This window comes from Panthera tigris, chromosome E1, assembly GCF_018350195.1.
Source record: "Panthera tigris isolate Pti1 chromosome E1, P.tigris_Pti1_mat1.1, whole genome shotgun sequence".
In the NCBI taxonomy this organism is placed as follows: domain Eukaryota; kingdom Metazoa; phylum Chordata; class Mammalia; order Carnivora; family Felidae; genus Panthera; species Panthera tigris.
Genome location: NC_056673.1, coordinates 5713048 through 5732102, shown reverse-complemented (window position 1 = coordinate 5732102; position 19055 = coordinate 5713048). Strand labels below are relative to the sequence as shown.

At 43.2% G+C, this 19055-nt stretch overlaps 1 protein-coding gene across 1 annotated transcript in view; it reads right to left on the bottom strand.

Moving 5' to 3' along the window:
* DNAH9 (dynein axonemal heavy chain 9) overlaps positions 1-19055 on the bottom strand; it is a 332476-nt gene that overhangs the window by 259358 nt on the left and 54063 nt on the right. Inside the window, exons 16-17 of the mRNA XM_042967844.1 lie at positions 16781-16977; positions 16264-16688 (exon numbers count right to left, since the gene is read on the bottom strand). Of these exons, the coding sequence (XP_042823778.1) occupies positions 16264-16688; positions 16781-16977 (622 nt within the window). The remainder of the gene's footprint in view (positions 1-16263; positions 16689-16780; positions 16978-19055) is intronic.

Here is a 19055-nt window from a genome sequence, read left to right as displayed (position 1 = left end):
TTTACAGGGACGAGTTAGGTATCATCTGGAATAAGAATGTAGACAGAGTTCAGGATTGAGATTCCGGAAATGCTAACATCTTGATGCCTGGAAGAGGAGATGAGCCCAGCCAAGGAGACCAAGAGGGCACGGCCAGTGAGACCGAAGAAAAATAATAAAAGTGAGGTATCCCGAAAGCCACACGAAGAAGCTCTTTGGGAAAGACAGAATAATCAGCTATGCCAAACCCTGCTGATGGGTACGAGTCAGATGAAGGTGGTCGTCGCCACAGGATTCGGCCATATGGCCGTCACTGGTGATCTTGACAAGAGTGGTTTCGGTGGAGTGGTCCAGGAAAGCCCTGACCGCCGAGGAAGCGGGAGAGGAAGTTGGAGACAACTGTACGATGCGTGCGATAATATGGATAAATAACCCCTCCGCCCAAACCATGAAAATGCGTCACTAAAGTGGCAAGAAATCAAGGAATCTCTGGAGGCTGAAGGTGTAGTGAAAGCAAGCACTAAGTAAGGCTCCCAGCGGTCTTTCCTGTGATGGTTTCTACTCAACACTGGAGACCTTGAGCTGCTATTCTGATTGCTTTGTGGGATGTGGGGACCTGGTGATTCAGCCTGGGGCCCCCACGAGGTGAGGAGGCTGGTAGGAAGCCGCATGTGAAATCGCGACACCGTAAGGGCGTATGAGAAACGAAACACAGAAAGGGCAAGGATGGAAGTTTCCTGCTTTCTCCTGGGCACTAAGTACACCCCTGCAAGTTGAAGTATAAGTGGTCTGGGGTTGGAAGAGCCCCTCGAAGACTGGCAGAAACAGATACAGATCTTTCCTGGAGGAACGCAACCAGATTCCAATCCTCAAAGGATGCCCGCAAATAAAATCCCAAGGAACGTGACGCTTACAATCAAAAGTCATAAAATGCACAAGGAAAAGAGTCACCAAGAGTTGGAGCCAGCAGAAGCAGTGGGATCCAACCTGCAAAGACTTCAAATACTGGAAGTCCAACTATAAAATCGCAATCTTTAACATATTTAAAAACAATAAGAAGTTCCCGTTGAAGTGTCTTGCTTAATTGTCTCTGACCCATGTAGCAGGAAAAAGTGCCTTCCTCGTAGTTTCTCAGACACCAATTCAAGACTCAGAAAAAATACCTTCATCCTTCTGAGCACAATGTATCAGTTAAGACGGAAATGCTCTCGAGGCGCCTACGTGGCTTGGTCGGAAGAGCGTGCGACTCTTGATCTCAGGGTTGGGAGTTCGAGCCCCATGTTGGGTGTAGAGATCACTTAAATAAAACAAAACTTAAAAAAAGAGACAGAAATGTTCGCTGTCAGGAATCACCCTTCAGAAGCCTAAATAAGCACCTAGTCTCCATAGGTCACAGTTCCTGCCCCTGACCTCATATTTTAAGTTCTGATATAAATTCAGCATTGCCTGAACTGGCAGGAAGAGAGGCGATTTCAGAGGCTCTCCAAATATATCCAGACTCTGTGATCGCGCATGGACCTTTGCCTTCTGAGAAGTGACAAAACTTACTGAAAATTATAGGCTGTGATGGCATTACTTGGTGAAGAGAAGCATAGACAAAGCCTTTAATATGTGTTTTAGCAATTCAAAAATGATCATACTGTGCTACGCCGACAGCCGATTCCAGGAGAAAGAAGCTAATAATTGTTGGTAGGTCTTTATGTTACCCTTAATCTATGGCACAGAGAAACAAAACAGTTTTAAACTGTCAAAGCAGAAGTTGTCTTAAGATCATCTTCTAATGAACGTACTCTAAAACTGAAAAAAATTGAGGGGCACCTGGGTGGCTCAGTCAGTTCAGCATCTGACTTCAGCTCAGGTCATGATCTCGCAGTTCGTGGGTTCCAGCCCTGCATCGGGCTCTGGGCTGACGGCTTGGAGCCTGAAGCCTGCTTCAGGCCTGATTCTGTCTCCCTTTCTCTCTGCTTCTCTCCCACTGACAATCTGTCTCTCTCTCAAAAATAAACATTTTTTAAAAATTTTTTAAAAAACGGAAAAAATTGAATGAAAGAGAACCCTTGATATTTGAGCAAAGAACAAGAAAATACAAAAATGAGTAAGCAAAATTTTATAAAAATGAAACAGAAGGTCTAAAACTGGAACGTATAATTAAAATTTAAAGCTCAATGAATGGATTCAACGGGAGATTTAAACAAAGCTGAGAGAATGAGACCACTGGGTGATAAAAGTGGAGACGTTATCCAAACTGCAGTGGAGACAGAAAGCTGTAAATTATGAAATTCATTAAAATACACGGACGATGGTGACAACAAAAAAAACCCTCACGTAAGTTTAGTAAGAGCTCAGAAGAAAGCAAGAGAGAGAGAATGAGCAAGAAGCAAGCTCTGAGATCTTGGCTGAGAATTTTCTTGAATCGCTGAAAGACAATGTAAGTTCGAGAAAACCCACCAAATTCCAGGTGGCCTAGCAAGAAATCTTCAAGGTCCTTCCTACTGATACCTTTACCAAAAAGGAAATGCAGATCTTAAAATTAGCCAATTAGCTGTAGAGCAAAGACTGACTTCTACCAAACCAAACCAAACAAACCAAACCAAAAGGCAAAAATCCCCCCAAAACGCAGATGGCTGAGTACTCAGAAGTAAAAATGGCGTCTGGAACACGGTGGAATGCTGTTTTCAATAAACTCACAGGAAAGAGCTTTTATCCTAGAAACCCCTTTTCTACAAAGCCATTTTTTCCCCCAAGTAAAAGCAGGAAATACATGCATTTTCAGGCAAAGGAAGAATGAGAATTTCACCGATAGACTCAATGACCATAACTCAGGAAAGTGGTCTGTAGTGTAGAAAGATGCAACGAGCAAAGGTATTGGTAAATATGTAGGCAGATTTAAATAAACATTGAGTGTATGAAAATGAAGCAGAATTGTGGTGGTTAAATAAATAATAGAGTATAACTGAAATCGCTGGGAAGGAGAATATAATTTGATGAATCAATAGTCGAGATCAAACTATTCTAAAGACTTCCTGTTGACTGTGAGGAGAGTACCAGTACTGACACATTTATTCCTTTTAAGGATGCTTATTAAAATAGCTATGGTAACCATAAGAACAGTAGACCTCGATCATATAACATCCTAATTAGCACAAGGAAAAAAAGACAATTTAAAAAAAAATGTAAAATTCAACCTCAAAGGAGACAAGAAAAAAAAAAGAATAGAAAGTATATAATAAAATGGTAGCAGAATAGATATTAATGAACAACCCCCCCCCAGCTAAAAGATATATATTAAGGTGAATAAAACATTCAGTTCTATGCCGATCATTAAAAAGTAATCTCTAATATAAAGGCACAGAAAGATTAAAAGTCAAAGGATACAATGAGCGACGCCAAGCTCATATCACACAGAGGAAATTGGTTTAGTTATAGTAATATAAGACAAAACAGGCTTTAATATGAGAAATATAGTTCGTAATAAAGACGATTTTAATGTGTGGCTGAAAGTTCCAATTTGCTGGAAAGATATAAAAAGTCAAGCTGTGTATGCTCATATAACACAACCTTAAAATATATGAAGCAAAAAGTGACAGAATTCCAAGGCGAAATTGACAATCTGCCATCAAAGTGGAATATAACTAAATAGAAGAGGCCACATCCAAGAGGGTAGGAAGGGCAGAGACATGGTCAGAACTACATGGACTTTCCAGACTGTCCACAGGAGGGAGGAAACTGAGGGCACAGTGAAGGGAGAGAAACACACACTCCACCCCCCACCAGAGAGCCCACATGGAGACGATTAATCCTTGTAACATTAGGCTTTGAAAACCAGAGGGCTTAAATTTTGTGAGTTCTTACAACTAGTGGAACTTGAAACCTGGACTTTTACAAAGTCAGTGGGCTTGGCTCTGGGAGGGCGGGGAGGCCAAGGGGAAACTGAGTACCTAGCCTTAAAGAGACAGCACAACAAAAAGCCCAAGGAGATGCAGCAGAGAAGCAGCACTTTGAAAGGTGCCTGGGGGATATAGGAGGCAGAGTTACTTACTAATGTTACAGCATGTCCCAGAGACACAGAAATAGCTGGGGAACTCCTCCAGGAACCAAGAAACTGGCAGGTGCCAGTTCCTTCCCCCACCCCCCAGCATAAACTCACAGCCACGTGTGGAACTTGCTACCCAACTTGCTTGCGCAGCTGCCCTGCCATTCTGTTCCCACCATGTTGTGTTTGGCTACCATGCTCCCCAATACGCTCTCGGCCAGAGCCCACACAAGGCAATGCCACAGGCCTGGGAGTGTGCAAGCAGTCCGTATGGTGGCCAGCACCACCCCGAAGGGACTTCTTCCCTGGAGGGGGAAAGATAGCCACCCACAGCAGTCGGCCTGTGGCCCCGGCAGTGGGCTGGAGACGGGCATCTGGTCTGACCGCAGGCCCCGCCCACCAATGAAAGATTCTCAGGGGACAACACAGGGAAGGTGCCGTGCAGTTTGGTGCTACTGCATCTCTGGCAAACGCCTGGTCCGACTCAAGTCAAGTCCAAGGCATCCTAAGACTGGCCCACTAACACCACAGGAACCAAACCCTGCCCAGAGTAAGCAAGGAGAATCACTGCAGATGACTGGACTGAAGGAAGAAGCGACTCAGCCACAACAGATGGGCACACACGTCACACATAGGACACATCCCTGAAGCACCAGGTTCTGGTGAACAGGGGACACTGCACTACCAGGAACTAGAGAACCTCTTCTTCATAAGAAGAGGGTCCTCCTTCTTCACTGCACTACTTTCAAGTGCAGTAAACAGCTGTCTGTCCTAACACAGAGAAACAGACACAGAGTTAGATAAAATGAGGAGACAGAGGACTATGTCCCAAATGAAAGAACAGGACCAAACCACAGCAAGAGACCCAAGCAAAACTGACATAAGTAATATGTCTGATAGAGAATTTAAAGTAATAGTCATAAAGATACTCACTGGATTTGAGAAAAGAGCGGAGGATATCAGTGAGATCCTTAACAGTGCGACAAAAAGGAACTAATCAGAGATGAAGTACATGATAAATGAAATAAAAATATGCTAAACAGAGTAAACAGCAGACAAGATGAGGTAGAAGAATAAATCAATGACCTGGAAGACAGAATAATGGAAAGTCTTCAAGTTGAGCAGGTGAGTAAAAAACAATTATGCAAAATAAGAATAGACTTAGAGACCTCAGTGATACCATCAAGCATAATTTCATGTGCATTATAGTCATCCTAGAAGGAGAAGAGAAAGAAAAGGGTGACAGAACATTTATTTGAAGACATAATAGCTGAAATTTTCCCAAATCTGGGGAAGGAAACAGAAACCCGGATCCAGAAGGCACAGAGATCCTCCAACAAAATCAGTGCAAGGAGGCCCACACTAAGACATGTAGTAATTAAGATGGCAAAAAGTAGCACTAAAGAGAGAATTTTTAAAGCAAAAAAGAGAGCAGTTACATACAAGGGAAACCCCATAAGGCTATGAGCAGATTTTTCAGCAGAAACTTTGCAAGTCAGAAGGGAGTAGAATGATATATTCAAAGTGTTGAAAGGAAAAAACCTGCAGCCAAGAATGTTCTATCCAGCAAGGCAGTCATTCAGAATAGAAGGAGAAATAAAGAGCTTCTCAAATCAACAAAATTTAAAGGAATTCATGACCACAAACCAGCCCTACAAGAAATGTTAAAGGGGACTCTGAGTGGAAAGGAAAGACCATAAGCAAGACTAAGGAAAGCAGGAAGCACAACACAGTAAAAGTAAGTATATCTGTAAAAATCAGTCCAGGGACTCACAAAATAAAAGGATTAAAATATGACACCATTGGGGCGCCTGGGTGGCGCAGTCGGTTAAGCGTCCGACTTCAGCCAGGTCACGATCTCGCGGTCCGTGAGTTCGAGCCCCGCGTCAGGCTCTGGGCTGATGGCTCGGAGCCTGGAGCCTGCTTCCGATTCTGTGTCTCCCTCTCTCTCTGCCCCTCCCCCGTTCATGCTCTGTCTCTCTCCCAAAAATAAATAAAAAACGTTGAAAAAAAAAAAAATTTAAAAAAAAAAAAAATATGACACCATATACCTAAAACAAGGAGGGGAAAGGAGTGAAGATTGGGTTCAAAATTAAGCAACCATCAACTTACCATAGTCTGTTATATGCAGAAGATGTTACATAGAAGTCTAACGGTAACCACAAATAAAAAACCGGTAATAGATATGCAAAAAAAAAAATGAAGAGAAAGGACTTCATATATATCAGTAAAGATAAAGCCAACTTACAATGAGAGAAGAGAGCAAGAGAAGAAACAGAGAAGAACTACAAAAACAACCATAAAACAAGTAACAAAATGGCAATAAATACATACCTATCAATAATTGCTTTGAATGTCCACGGGCTAAATGCTCCAATCAAAAGACACAGGGTGACCGAAAAGAAAACAAGACCCACCTATATGCTGCCTACAGGAGACTCATTTCAGACCTAGAGACACCTAAAGACTGAAAGTGAGGGGATGGAGAAACATTTATCATACAAATGAATGTGGAAAGAAAGCCAGGTTAGCAATTACTGTATTAGACAAAATAGATATTAAAACAAAGATGATAACAAGAGACAAAGAAAGACACTATGTAATCACTGATGGGACAATCCAATGAGATGTAACAGTTGTAAATATTTATGCACCCAACATGAAGACACCAAAATACTTAAAACAGTTAATAGCAAACAAAGGAAATAATTGATAGTAATACAATAATAGTAGAGACCTTTAACACCCCACTTATATCAATGGACAGACCATCCCAACAGAGTATGAATGAGGAAACAGTGGCTTTGAAGGACACATGGGACCAGATGCATTAAATAGATACATTCACAACATTCCATCCTAAAACAGCAGAATATGCATTCTTTTCAAGTGCACATGGAACATTCTTCAGGATAGAGTACATATTAGGCCACAAAACACATGTCAACAAATTCAAGGAGACTGAAGTTATTCCGTGCATCTTTTCTGACCACAATGCTATGAAACTAGAAATCAATCCTAAGAAAAAAATCTGGAAAGAACACAAATTCATGGAGATTAAAGGACATGCTACTAAACAATGAATGGGTCAACCAAGATATCAAAAAGGAAATCCAAAAATCCATGGAGACAAATGAAAATAAAACAGAATGGTCCAAAATCTTTGGCACGCAGCAAAAGTGGTTCTAAGAGGGAAGTTTATAGTAATACAGGCCAAACTTAAGAAGAAAGAAAAATTTCAAATAAATAACCTTACACCTAAGGAGCTAGAATAAGAATCCACAAAACCCAAAAACAGTAGAAGGAATGCAACAACAAAGATTAGAGAAGGAATAAATGAAATAACAACTAGAAAAGCCATAGAACACCTCAATGAAACCAGAAGCTGGTTCGTTGAAAAGATCAACACACTTGATAAACCTTTAGCCAGACTCACCAAAAGAGAGAGAGAGAGAGAGAGAGAGAGAGAGAGAGAGAGAGAGAGAACTCAAACAAAATCAGATCAAACAGGAGAAATAATTGATATCACAGAAATACAAAAGATTATAGGAGATTATGAAAAATGATATACCAACAAATTGGGACAACCTAGAAGAAATGCATAAATTCCTGGAAACATATAACCTCACAAAACTAAACAAGGAAGAAACAGAAAATTTAAACAAACCAATTACCGGCAATGAAATTGAATAAGTAATCAAAAAACTCCCAGAAAAACAAAAGTCCAGGACCAGATGGCTTCACAGGTGAATTCTACCAAATATTTAAAGAAGGATGAATACTTATTCTTCTCAAATTATTCCAAAAAAATAGAAGGAAAACTTCCAAATTCATTCTACAAGATCTGCATTACCTGATATCCAAACCAGAAAAGATACCACCCACACACCCACACCCACCCACACCCACACCCACGCTATAGGCCAATATGTATGATTAACACAGATGCAAAAATCCTCAACAAAATATTAGCAAACCAAATCCAGCAATACATTAAAAAAGTCATTTTCCACGATCGAGTGGATTCCCAGGATGCAACGGTGGTTCAATAATTGCAAATCAATCAACATGACACATCACATCAAGAGAAATAAGAACCATATGATCATTTCAAAAGAGGCAGAAAAAGCATTTAATAAAGTATGATGTCCATTCACGATCAAAACCCTCAACAAACTAGGCTTAGAGGGAATATACCTCAACATAATAAAGGCCATATATGAAAACCTCACAGCTAACATCATACTCTATGGTGAAAACCCAAGAGCTTTCACCCCAAGATCAGGAACAAGACAAGGATGTCCACTCACCACTTTTATTCAACATAGTACTGGAAGTCCTAGCCACAGCAAATGAACAAGAAAAATGAATAAAAGGTATCCAGATTAGTAAGGAAGTAGTGAAACTTTCACTTCAGAGGACATGACACTATATATGGGAAATCCCAAAGATGCCACCAGAAAACTACTAGAATTGATAAATGAATTCAATAAGGTCACAGGACACAAGATCAACATACACGAACCCATTGCATTTCTACACATCAATAGTGAAGCAACAGAAAGAGAAATTAAGAAAACAATCCCATTTACAATTGTACCAAAAATAATAAAATACCTAGGAATAAACTTAATCAAGGAGGTGAAAGATCTGTGTCCTATAAACTATAAAATGCGGATGAAAGAAACTGAAGATGACACGGACAAATGGAAAGGTATCACGTGGTCATGAACTGGAAGAACAAATATTGTTAAAATGCCCATACTACCCTGGGGTGCCTGGGTGGCTCAGTCAGCGAAGCCACCGACTTTGGCTCAGGTCACAATCTCACGGATTGTGGGTTTGAGCCCCGCATTGGGCTCTGTGCTGATGGCTCGGAGACTGGAGCCTGCTTCGGATTCTGTGTCTCCCTCTCTCTCTGCCCCTCCCCTGCTCATTCTCTGTTTCTGTCTCTCAAAAATAAATAAATGTTGAAAAAAAATTTTTTAATAAAAAATAAAATGCCCATACCACCCAAAGCAATCTACAGACTTAATGCAATCCCTACCAAAATACTACAGCATTTTTCACAGAACTACAACAAATAATCTTAAAATTTGTAAGGAACCCCGAAAGAATCCAAACAGCCAAAACGATCTTTAAAAAGAAAAACAAGGAAACCAATTTGACAATAAATTTCATATATTAAAAAAAATTAAAAAAAAAAAAAAAAGAAAAAGAAAAACAAAGCTGGAGGCATCACAATTCTGGATTTCAAGTTATACTACAAAGCTCCAGTAATCAAAACAGTATGGTACTGGCACAAAAACAGACACATAGATCAACGGAACAGGGTAGAAAGCCCAGAAACAAACCCACGATTATATGGTCAATCAATGTTCAACAAAAGAGGCAAGAATACGCAGCGAGAAAAAAGTCTCTTCAACAAATGGTGCTGGGAAACCTGGACAGCTACATGCAAAAGAATGAAACTGGACCACTTTCTTACACCATACACAAAAATAAACTCAAAATAGATTCAACACTAAACGTGAGACCTGAAATCATAAAAATCCTAGAAGAGAACACAGGCAGTGATTTTTCTGACAGTGGCCTAATCACATCTTTCTAGATAAGTCTCCTGAGGCAAAGGAAACAAAAGCAAAAATAAACTATTGGACTACATCAAAACACAAACAAAGCTTCTGCATAGCATAGGAAACAATCAATGAAACTAAAAGACAATATACTGAATGGGAAAAGATATTTGCAAAGAACATATCCAATAGAGGGTTAGTATCCAAACTATATGAATTTATACAATTCAACACCCAAAAAAACAATAATCCAAGTAAAAATGGGCAGATGCCATGAACAGATCTCCAAGGACGACCTACAGATGGCCAACAGACACATGAAAAGATGCTCAACATCACTCATCATCAGGGAAATGCAAATCAAAACCACAATGACGTATCACCTCATACCAGTCAGAAAGGCTAAAGTCAACAACACAGGATACAACAGGTGTTGGTGAGAATATGGGGAAAGGGGAACCTTCCTGCACTGTTGGTGGGAATGCAAATTGGTGCAGCCACTCTGGAAAACGGTATGGAGGTTCCTGAAAAAGGTAAAAATAGGGGCACCTGGGTGGCTCAGTTGGTTAAGCATCCGAGTCTTTATTTTGGCCCAGGTCATAATCTCACGGTCATGAGATCAAGCCCCCACGATGGGCTCCTTGCTCAGCATGGAGCCTGCTTCAGATTCTGTCTCTCCCTCTTCTTCTGTCTCTCCCCTGCTTGCACGCTCTCTTTCTTTCAAAACTAAATTAACATTTTTTTTAAAAAAAGTTAAAAATAGGGGCGTTTGGGTGGCTCAGTCAGTTAAACATCTGACTTCGGCTCAGGTCATGATCTCACAGTTCATGAGTTTCAGCCCCATGTCAGGCTCTGTGCTGACGGCTCAGAGCCTGGAGCCTGCTTCGGATTCGTGTCTCCCTCTCTCTCTGCCCCTCCCCTGCTCACATTCTGTCTCTCTCTCTCTCTCAAAAATAAATAAACATTTAAAAAAATTTTTAAGTTAAAAAGAGAACTGCCCTATGATCCAGTAATCACACTACTGGGTATTTACCCCCCAAATACAAAATACTAATTAGAAAGGATATATGCAGGGGCGCCTGGGTGGCGCAGTCGGTTAAGCGTCCGACTTCAGCCAGGTCACGATCTCGCGGTCCGTGAGTTCGAGCCCCACGTCAGGCTCTGGGCTGATGGCTCAGAGCCTGGAGCCTGTTTCTGATTCTGTGTCTCCCTCTCTCTCTGCCCCTCCCCCGTTCATGCTCTGTCTCTCTCTGTCCCAAAAATAAAAAAAAAAAAAATGTAGAAAGGATATATGCAGCTGTATGTTTACAGCAGCACTATTTATAAGAGCCAAACTATGGAAGCAGCCCAAGTGTCCATCAACTGATGAATGGATAAAGAAGAGGTGAGATAGATACACACACACACACACACACACACACACACACACACACACACACTGGAATGTTATTCAGCTATGAAAAGAATGAAATCTTGCCATTTGCAACAACACAGAGGAAGCTAGAGAGTATAAGGCTAAGCGAAACAGGTCAGAGAATGACAAATACCATATAACTTTGCTTGTATGTGAAATTTAAGAAACGAAACAAACTAAAGGAAAAGGAGACAAACCACAAAGCAGACTCTTAACTGTAGAGAACAGACCGATGGTCACCAGAGTGGAGGTGGGAGGGGTGATGGGTGAAACGAGTGATGGGGACTAAGCGTGCATTTACCATGATCAGCCCTGAGTACTATACGAAGTGTTGAATCACTATATTGGACATCTGAATCTAATATCATACTGTGTATGGACCATCCTGGGGTTAAAATGAAAAACTTAAAAAAACTATATACCTGGAAGAACCCTATGTGTGAAAATATTAAATATATATATATAAACACATCATAACGGGTATTAAAAATACTTAGAACTAGGGGCGCCTGGGTGGCTCAGTCGGTTAAGCGTCCGACTTCGGCTCAGGTCATGATCTCACGGCTTGTGAGTTCGAGCCCCGCATCGGGCTCTGTGCTGACAGCTCAGAGCCTGGAGCCTCTTCAGATTCTGTGTCTTTCTCTCTCTCTCTGCCCCACCCCACTCACACTCTGTCTCTGTCTCTCAAAAATAAACATTAAAAAAAAGTTTTTAAAGACTTAGAACTAAATTATAATGAAAATATTACATACGAAGACCTGTGAGATGTAGATAAAATTGTACCAAGAAAAGGGAATTCGTAAATTAATTATATCATTTAATATTTATATTAATTACATTTAAATATTTTACATTGCTTTAAATATTACATTAACAAAGACAGCTCAAAGTGAATAAGCCAAGCATCAATCTTAACTTAGCCTAGGAGAAAAAATAAATCCAAGGAAATAGAAGGACATAATAAACATAAAAGAATAAGTCACTGAAATAGAAATTAAATTGTGATAGAGAGGATCAGGAGTTTATAAGATACTTCTTTGTAAATCTCTGGCAAGATTAATCAAAGTATTCAGAAAGCACAAATGGAAATGAATAGAAATGACAAGGGGGACATAATCATAGATTCTGCAGAGAGTAAACAGACAAGAGAAGATTATGAATTTTAGGACAATAATTTAAAGAATTTACATGAAGCGGATACGTACCCAGACAACTATGACTTACTAAGGAATGGAAAACTTTAACATCCCTCTTACCACTAGAAAAATCATAGGTACAAAACTCGTCACAAAGAAAACACTGAGCCCAGATGTTCAAGGGAGATTTAAATCAAATCTTCAAGGATCAGAGAATTCCAATCTTACACTAACTCTTCCAGAGGATGAACAGGAAGGATTACTTCCTAAGTCATTTTATGAAACTAGCCAAACCACAGAGCATGGTCAGCAAAAACGTGAGAAAGGAAAACTGAAGGCCAATGTCAATCACAGAGACACATCAACAATAACCAATATGTGTTCAAACAAAATTAAGCAGTGGATATATTGGAAAAGATAATACCCTGTGTTGGGCTTTTCTCAGTAATACTAGTCTGGCTTAACATTAGCAACTAATATATTCACCGCTTTAACATTTCAATGGAAAGAGATAGAATCATCTTTAACAGGGTTAGAAAAAGCAGTTCACAAAATGTTACAGCCATTATGTCAAATCCCCTTAACCAACTAGGAATAGAATGGAATTTCTTTAGGGGTTTCTCTGGCTCAGCTGTAAGAGCATGTGACTCTTGATCTCAGGGTTGTGAGTTCGAGTCCCACACTGGGTATAGAGATTACTAAAAAAATTATTAAACTTAAAAAAAAAAGAAGGGAACTTCTTTAACTGCTTAAATAGAATCCACAAAAACTCACAGCAAATATTATGTTTAGTGGTGAAATGTTATAGTATCGCCTTTAAGATCGGACAAGATGGGGTGCCTGGGTGGCTTAGTCAGTCGGGTGTCTGACTTCGGCTCAGGTCATGATCTCGCGGTTTGTGGGTTCGAGCCCCACGTCGGGATCTGTGCTGACAGCTCAGAGCCTGGAGCCTGCTTTGGATTCTGTGTCTCCCTCTCTCTCTGCCCCTCCCCTGCTCACACTGTCTCTCAAAAATAACATTAAAAAAAAAATTTTTTTTAAAAAGATCAGACAAGATAAGGGTACCTGTCATTACCACCTTATTCAACATCAAACTGCGAGTCCTAGCCAGTGCGGCAAGAAAAAAACAGCAATAAAATGCATTAGAAAAAAAAAAAAAAAACACAGAGAAGGAAGAAATAAAACTATTATAAATTTGTAGATGATGACCATGTACATAGCAAATCCAAAGGAGAGCACAGATAAATTTTTGCAATTAATAAGTTAATTCAGCAGAGATGCTTGATATAACATCAATAAATAGAAATCAATTCCATTTCCACAGAACATATAATTTTAAAATATCGTTTATGCCAGGAGTCCAAAATTAAAATACCTAGGAATAAATCTTAAAGACACGAGAATTACCTTAAAGGTAATGATTACAAAATTTCGTCGAGAGACATTTAAGGCATAGGTTAACGGAAAGATGACACATTCTTGAGTAGGGACACTCAGCGTGTATGGATGACTACTGTCCTCAAATTGACCTATCGTCACTGCAAACAGAATCAAAATCCCAACAGGTTTTTTTTTAGTTCTACAAACAGAATTTTACATTTATGTAGAACAGTAAGGGCCAAGAATTGTGGAGAATTCTTAATGAAAATGGACAAGGTGGGGACTTGCCCGGCAAGATACCAAGATTTATGACAAAACCATGGGAATTTGGATCTTGTCATATAATGCGCAGCGGCAGATAAGGGGCTACTTAATGTGAAAGATGAAACTACAAAGCTTTTATGGAGAGGGTATGGGAGAGCACCATTAGGATCTCAGGGCGAAAAAGGATTTGTTTAACGAGACCAACGGCAACAGAGGGGAAAAGATGAACGAACACGTGTGGCTACGTTACGATGAACTGTTCATGGAAACATACCATAAATGCAGTGGAAAGACAGGTCACAAAATGGGAGACTGGGTTTGCAATACATACAACTCGTACAGGATTAGAGAGAGTATATACCAAAGAGCGAAAGGAAAATCTTGTAAATATCATAAAGGCAAAAATAAAGTCCGACCAAAAGTGGGCAAGGGGCACCTGGGTGGCTCAGTCAGTGAAGCGTCCGACTCTTGGCTTCCGTTCGGGTCGTGATCTTATGGTTCATGAGTTCGAGCCCCACACCGGGCTCTGCGCTGACGGCATGGAGCCGGCTTAGGATTCCCTGTCTCCCTCTTTCTCTGCCCCTCCCCTACTCCCCCCCCTCTCTCTCTCTCTCAAAATAAATAAATAAACTTAAGAAAAAAACGGGTAAGCGCTCTTTATGGGCACAGAAGGAGAAACCCACAAGCTCACCAAAAAAAAAAAAAAAAAAAAAAAAAAAAAAACAACATAAAAAGATGAGCCACTTTATTCAGAAGCAGGGCAATGCAAAATATTTACCATGGTAAGATACGACGAGGCACCTCAGAGTAATCGGGTCATCATCTCCTTTCGGGGTTAAGGAAATAGTGGTCAAAGGACAAGAACTCCGCGTGTTTATCCTGTCACACCAACTACCAAACCCTGCAAAGTCGCACCTGGCGGAGAGGCGCCCGGCAGGTGCTTTCGCTGCATCCTGTATCAACCACGTACTCTGAGGCACTAAGTGACTTGCCTCTGAGCCTGCCTTCCACACGCAAACCAATCCATCCGGAGCCCACGCCTCCAACCACCTCCTCTATCTGGTTCTCACACTCCAGACCCCTATCCACCTGCCCTAACCACCCCAGGGCCAGGGACCGAAAACCTAGACACCGTCAGTCCCTCTGGCCCCAGAGCCTGTGCAACTCATTCAAGAGAGCCAACTGTCCACCCGCTGGCCCTGTCTCGACAGCTCTGTTCCAGGGAAACCACAATAAAGGCTCTTGCCCACGTCTTCCCATTGTTCCCTCTGCCTGATGGACCCCGGTGCCTCCCCCTTGCAGCCCTGCACGGGCGGCATGGTGCGTCCTGTCCTGAGAATCCAGTGGTAGAACCAACTCTCTCCTCGGGGGCAGTCATTGCCTACGGGGTCTCTCGGGTGGCCCCACCGCACGTGAATGATAATAAGGCCTGTGTTTTGAGACACGCCTCCATGTCCTTGGATCCCCAGACCTACCAATGGAGAGGGACCGCGGAGCAGAGACATTCAGAGACATCTCCGTGAATGTGGACAACTGGCCTCTTCTTAAGAGCACCAGGCAAACCCACTTCCAACATCCCACCCTGATCTCCTGGAGTTTTCTAGAGCGGAGGACCCTCACCCCGGTAGGGTCTCTTGGAATTTATTTGCAAACAGACACGTCCTCCGTGGGGTCATTTCCTTTCTGCTCACGGTGCTAGATCACCGGGCGGGGCGGCGGGAGCATTGAGCGAGACCACCCCCAGAATCAAGGGAGGGGGCGGGTCGGCTCCCCTGTAGGCGCAGCTGATACACCACAGGCTGATGGCTGCACAGAAGGACCGTGACTGCCCCGAAGGACTCAGGGTGGGGGGTGCTAGTTGAGGTTCTGACTGTGGCAGATCTGTGGGGAGCAGACCAAGGTGAAGTGACCAGGAGACTGAGCACAGACCTGTTCACCCGGAGGCCGATGCTCTGGGTGGCAGAGCCTGGTGCTGGGTAGTCAAGGTGCCCCGGGGAACAATGTCAGGTCCTGTCTGTCCCGTGCCTAGAATGGCACACACACGGGCATCGGGGGTGTGGGGATTTAGTGACTTCTACGTTGCAAAGTGGGGTGATCCGAGACAAGGAGGGAATGGTAGAAATAAAATCTAAGAGGCCCATTAGATGCCCTCCGTTTCCCAGTCTTGAAGAGATTTCACAGGGCTGCAAAGGGAGCCTGGATCTGCCATCATCACGCGGAACGTGGTTTACCACTCACCGCGTGCCTTTCACGCACTGGGCCCCGGACGGAAAATAAAACCAAAAGAGGCCACGCCTGGTGAACCAAGGAAAGCACAGGACTAACGTTACCACCAGTGTCCGAGGGTCTGGAACCTCAATGATCCGTTTCAATTTTTCACTGAGCCAATGAACCCACTGGGGAAAACGATGAAAAAGATGAAAAAACATGGCGGCCCCAATGGCTCGGGATGCCGGAAGAAAGCTAGAACAACGGTCTTACCTGTTAGTGACGTGGTCAACGAGATGCTGCTTGAACGTGAGGCTCCACCTCTTAATGAGGTTCAGCAGAGATGCTTTAAGGGGTCGCACGTCGATTTTCATCCAGCCGTCAAACACCTTGACGGGCTCCAGCCCGCACACTTCTTCGTAGAGCTTTTCGTAGGAGTCGATCTGTGCCTTGAACTGATGGAGGAGAGGGGGGTTCTCTGGAAGGCCATCGTCTATGTGGGCTTCCATTTCCTCGGGTGTGAGGACACGTCCATACAACAGAAACTGACTCAGAACCTCCTTCCGGTCCTCCACGTAGAGGTAGGAGTATTGGCTGAAAGTGTTCCGATAGCCACTGCAGAGGGCCATCATGCTCTGAACCCTGTCCAGGAGCGTGCTCCTCAAGCTGGCCAAGTGGGCCACGCCCTCCATGTCAACCTGGGGTGGGGGGCAAGACCACAGCAGGAGGGTTACACCAACACTTTGCACGAGGTTGCGGGGGGAAGGCGGGACGGTTGCGGATTTGGTACCTGGTAGTGGAGAGAGCCGTTCTGTGGGGAAAGCCGTGGCACCAAAGACGATATTCCAAAAATGTTGGCCACCAGACCCTCGACGGTGTCGTAGAAGCCACCCTTCACTCCAGACTCCAGGGATGGAGAGAAAACTAATTCTGGTATCACTAAGCACAGCTGTGCCTCAAATATCGGGGTGAGTCCAGCTTTATTTTCTGAAACACAAGGAAAACACACACACAAAACAAAGAAGGATGTCAAGACGGGCAAAGCGCCATACCCGTTCTCAAAGCACTCGGAACATTTTTTCCCTTAACACAAGCTGTTTGGGTATAGGAAAAATGGAAATGTAAAATTTGCTAACCCCCCGGAAAAGGTGAGGGGGGACGGTCTTGCAGTGTTTACCGACAGGGGAGCCACTGACATTTCGAATAGGCCAATTCTTGCACAGGGCCGTCCTGGGCATTGTAGGACATTTACCCTCCCGTCCTCGGAGAGCACGTCCCAGTGACTGATCAACCCAAGCCAGTCCCCTTCCACGTTCCCAGGTGCCTGGGTCGGGGCAGCGAGGCGGGGGCGGTGGAGAACAGGTTGATTTTGCACAGCTCATTTCTAGGAAGCGGCTGACTTCTTCCTCGGCACCAGCCACGCGACCGCATCGGTTGTCACTAGGTGAACCGAGGCGTTCTTATCAATGGTCGCGTAAGCAAATAAATGAAAGACAACTCACAACCCTGGCCGTTCATCCTGTTCCATGAAAACAGAACTGACTTTAATTCTGTAGTCCTACGGTGATAAAAAATTTAAAAACAGTATACATAATTAATGGATCCCTGATTACTTGCTAGACTAACTTGCCCTGCTAAATTTAAATCAAAATATAACACAGAGCAAGATGTTCCAAGTACGAGATTAGCGCTTCAACTTTTATTAATAACCACTTATATTCCCAGGTCGTCTTAACTGGAAATATTCGGGAGACTGTTCCGCACAGCATGCTGCGGGTGGTGGAGACTCATCGGAATCCTCATCCCCTTCCTCCCTAGAAGCAGAGGTCAGGGTGGGCACGATTCCCTCCCCAGTGGGATGTGGGGAAAAGCGAGGGCTGCCGCCTCTGGGCTGCAGCCCTTGAGACAGCAGGGGAGTCATCGCTGTGCTCGCTCTTTTCTCCGCTCATGGACTAGAGCCTGGATGTGGCAGCGACCCAGCTCCATCACAGAAATGAAGACAAGGCAGGAACACGAACGTGGGGGAACCACAGCATGGCAGGAACTCACCCGCTAACCTGAACACTCACCTGAGTCTAGAACTTGGGGGATAGACATTTTTGTCCTTTAAGCCACGTTATTGATGGAGTTTTCGTTACCATAGCTTAGCCACTCACCCCAACTAAAGTAACTGGGGGATCCTCAAAGATAAGTAGGACTAGGGCCTTGCTTTGAAAACTGTAGGGACAATAGGGGTGCCTGGGTGGCTCAGTCGGTTGAGTGTCCGACTTCGGCTCAAGTCATGATCTCACACAGTTCGTGAGTTCGAGCCCTGTGTCGGGCTCTGTGCTGACAGCTCAGAGCCTGGAGCCTGTGTCAGAATCTGTGTCTCCCTCTCTCTCTGCCCCTCCTCCACTTGTGCGCTCTCTCTCTCTCTGTGTCTCTCTCAAAAGTAAATAAACATTAAAAAAAATTGCAGGGATGATAGATTTGCATGACTGGATTCAGGAGGGTCCCATCAAATGCAAATTTAACTTAAGGGAATACACGGTAATCATGCCATCATGGAATCGTTTTTAAAAACGCCTATAGGGGCGCCTGGGTGGCGCAGTCGGTTAAGCGTCCGACTTCAGCCAGGTCACGATCTCGCAGTCCGTGAGTTCGAGCCCCGCGTCAGGCTCTGGGCTGATGGCTCGGAGCCTGGAGCCTGTTTCCGATTCTGTGTCTCCCTCTCTCTCTGCCCCTCCCCCGTTCATGCTCTGTCTCTCTCTGTCCCAAAAATAAAAAAAATAAAATAAAATAAAAAACGTTGAAAAAAAATTTAAAAAAATAAAAATAAAAACACCTATAACATCACACTTTGCATTACGTACTCAGGACATATTCTGCATTACTCTCTGTATGAGATACTGAAAACTTCACAGACCAGGTTGCGTAGGGTTTACAGGAGGTAGAAGACTCACGAGACTGTTTTGACCGTGAGATTTCTGTCCCAGGCGCTCTCATGAGAACCGAATCCCTACATGAGACGGAATGACAACATCGTGACCGTAAAAACCAGATTGTCGGGGCGCCTGGGTGGCTCA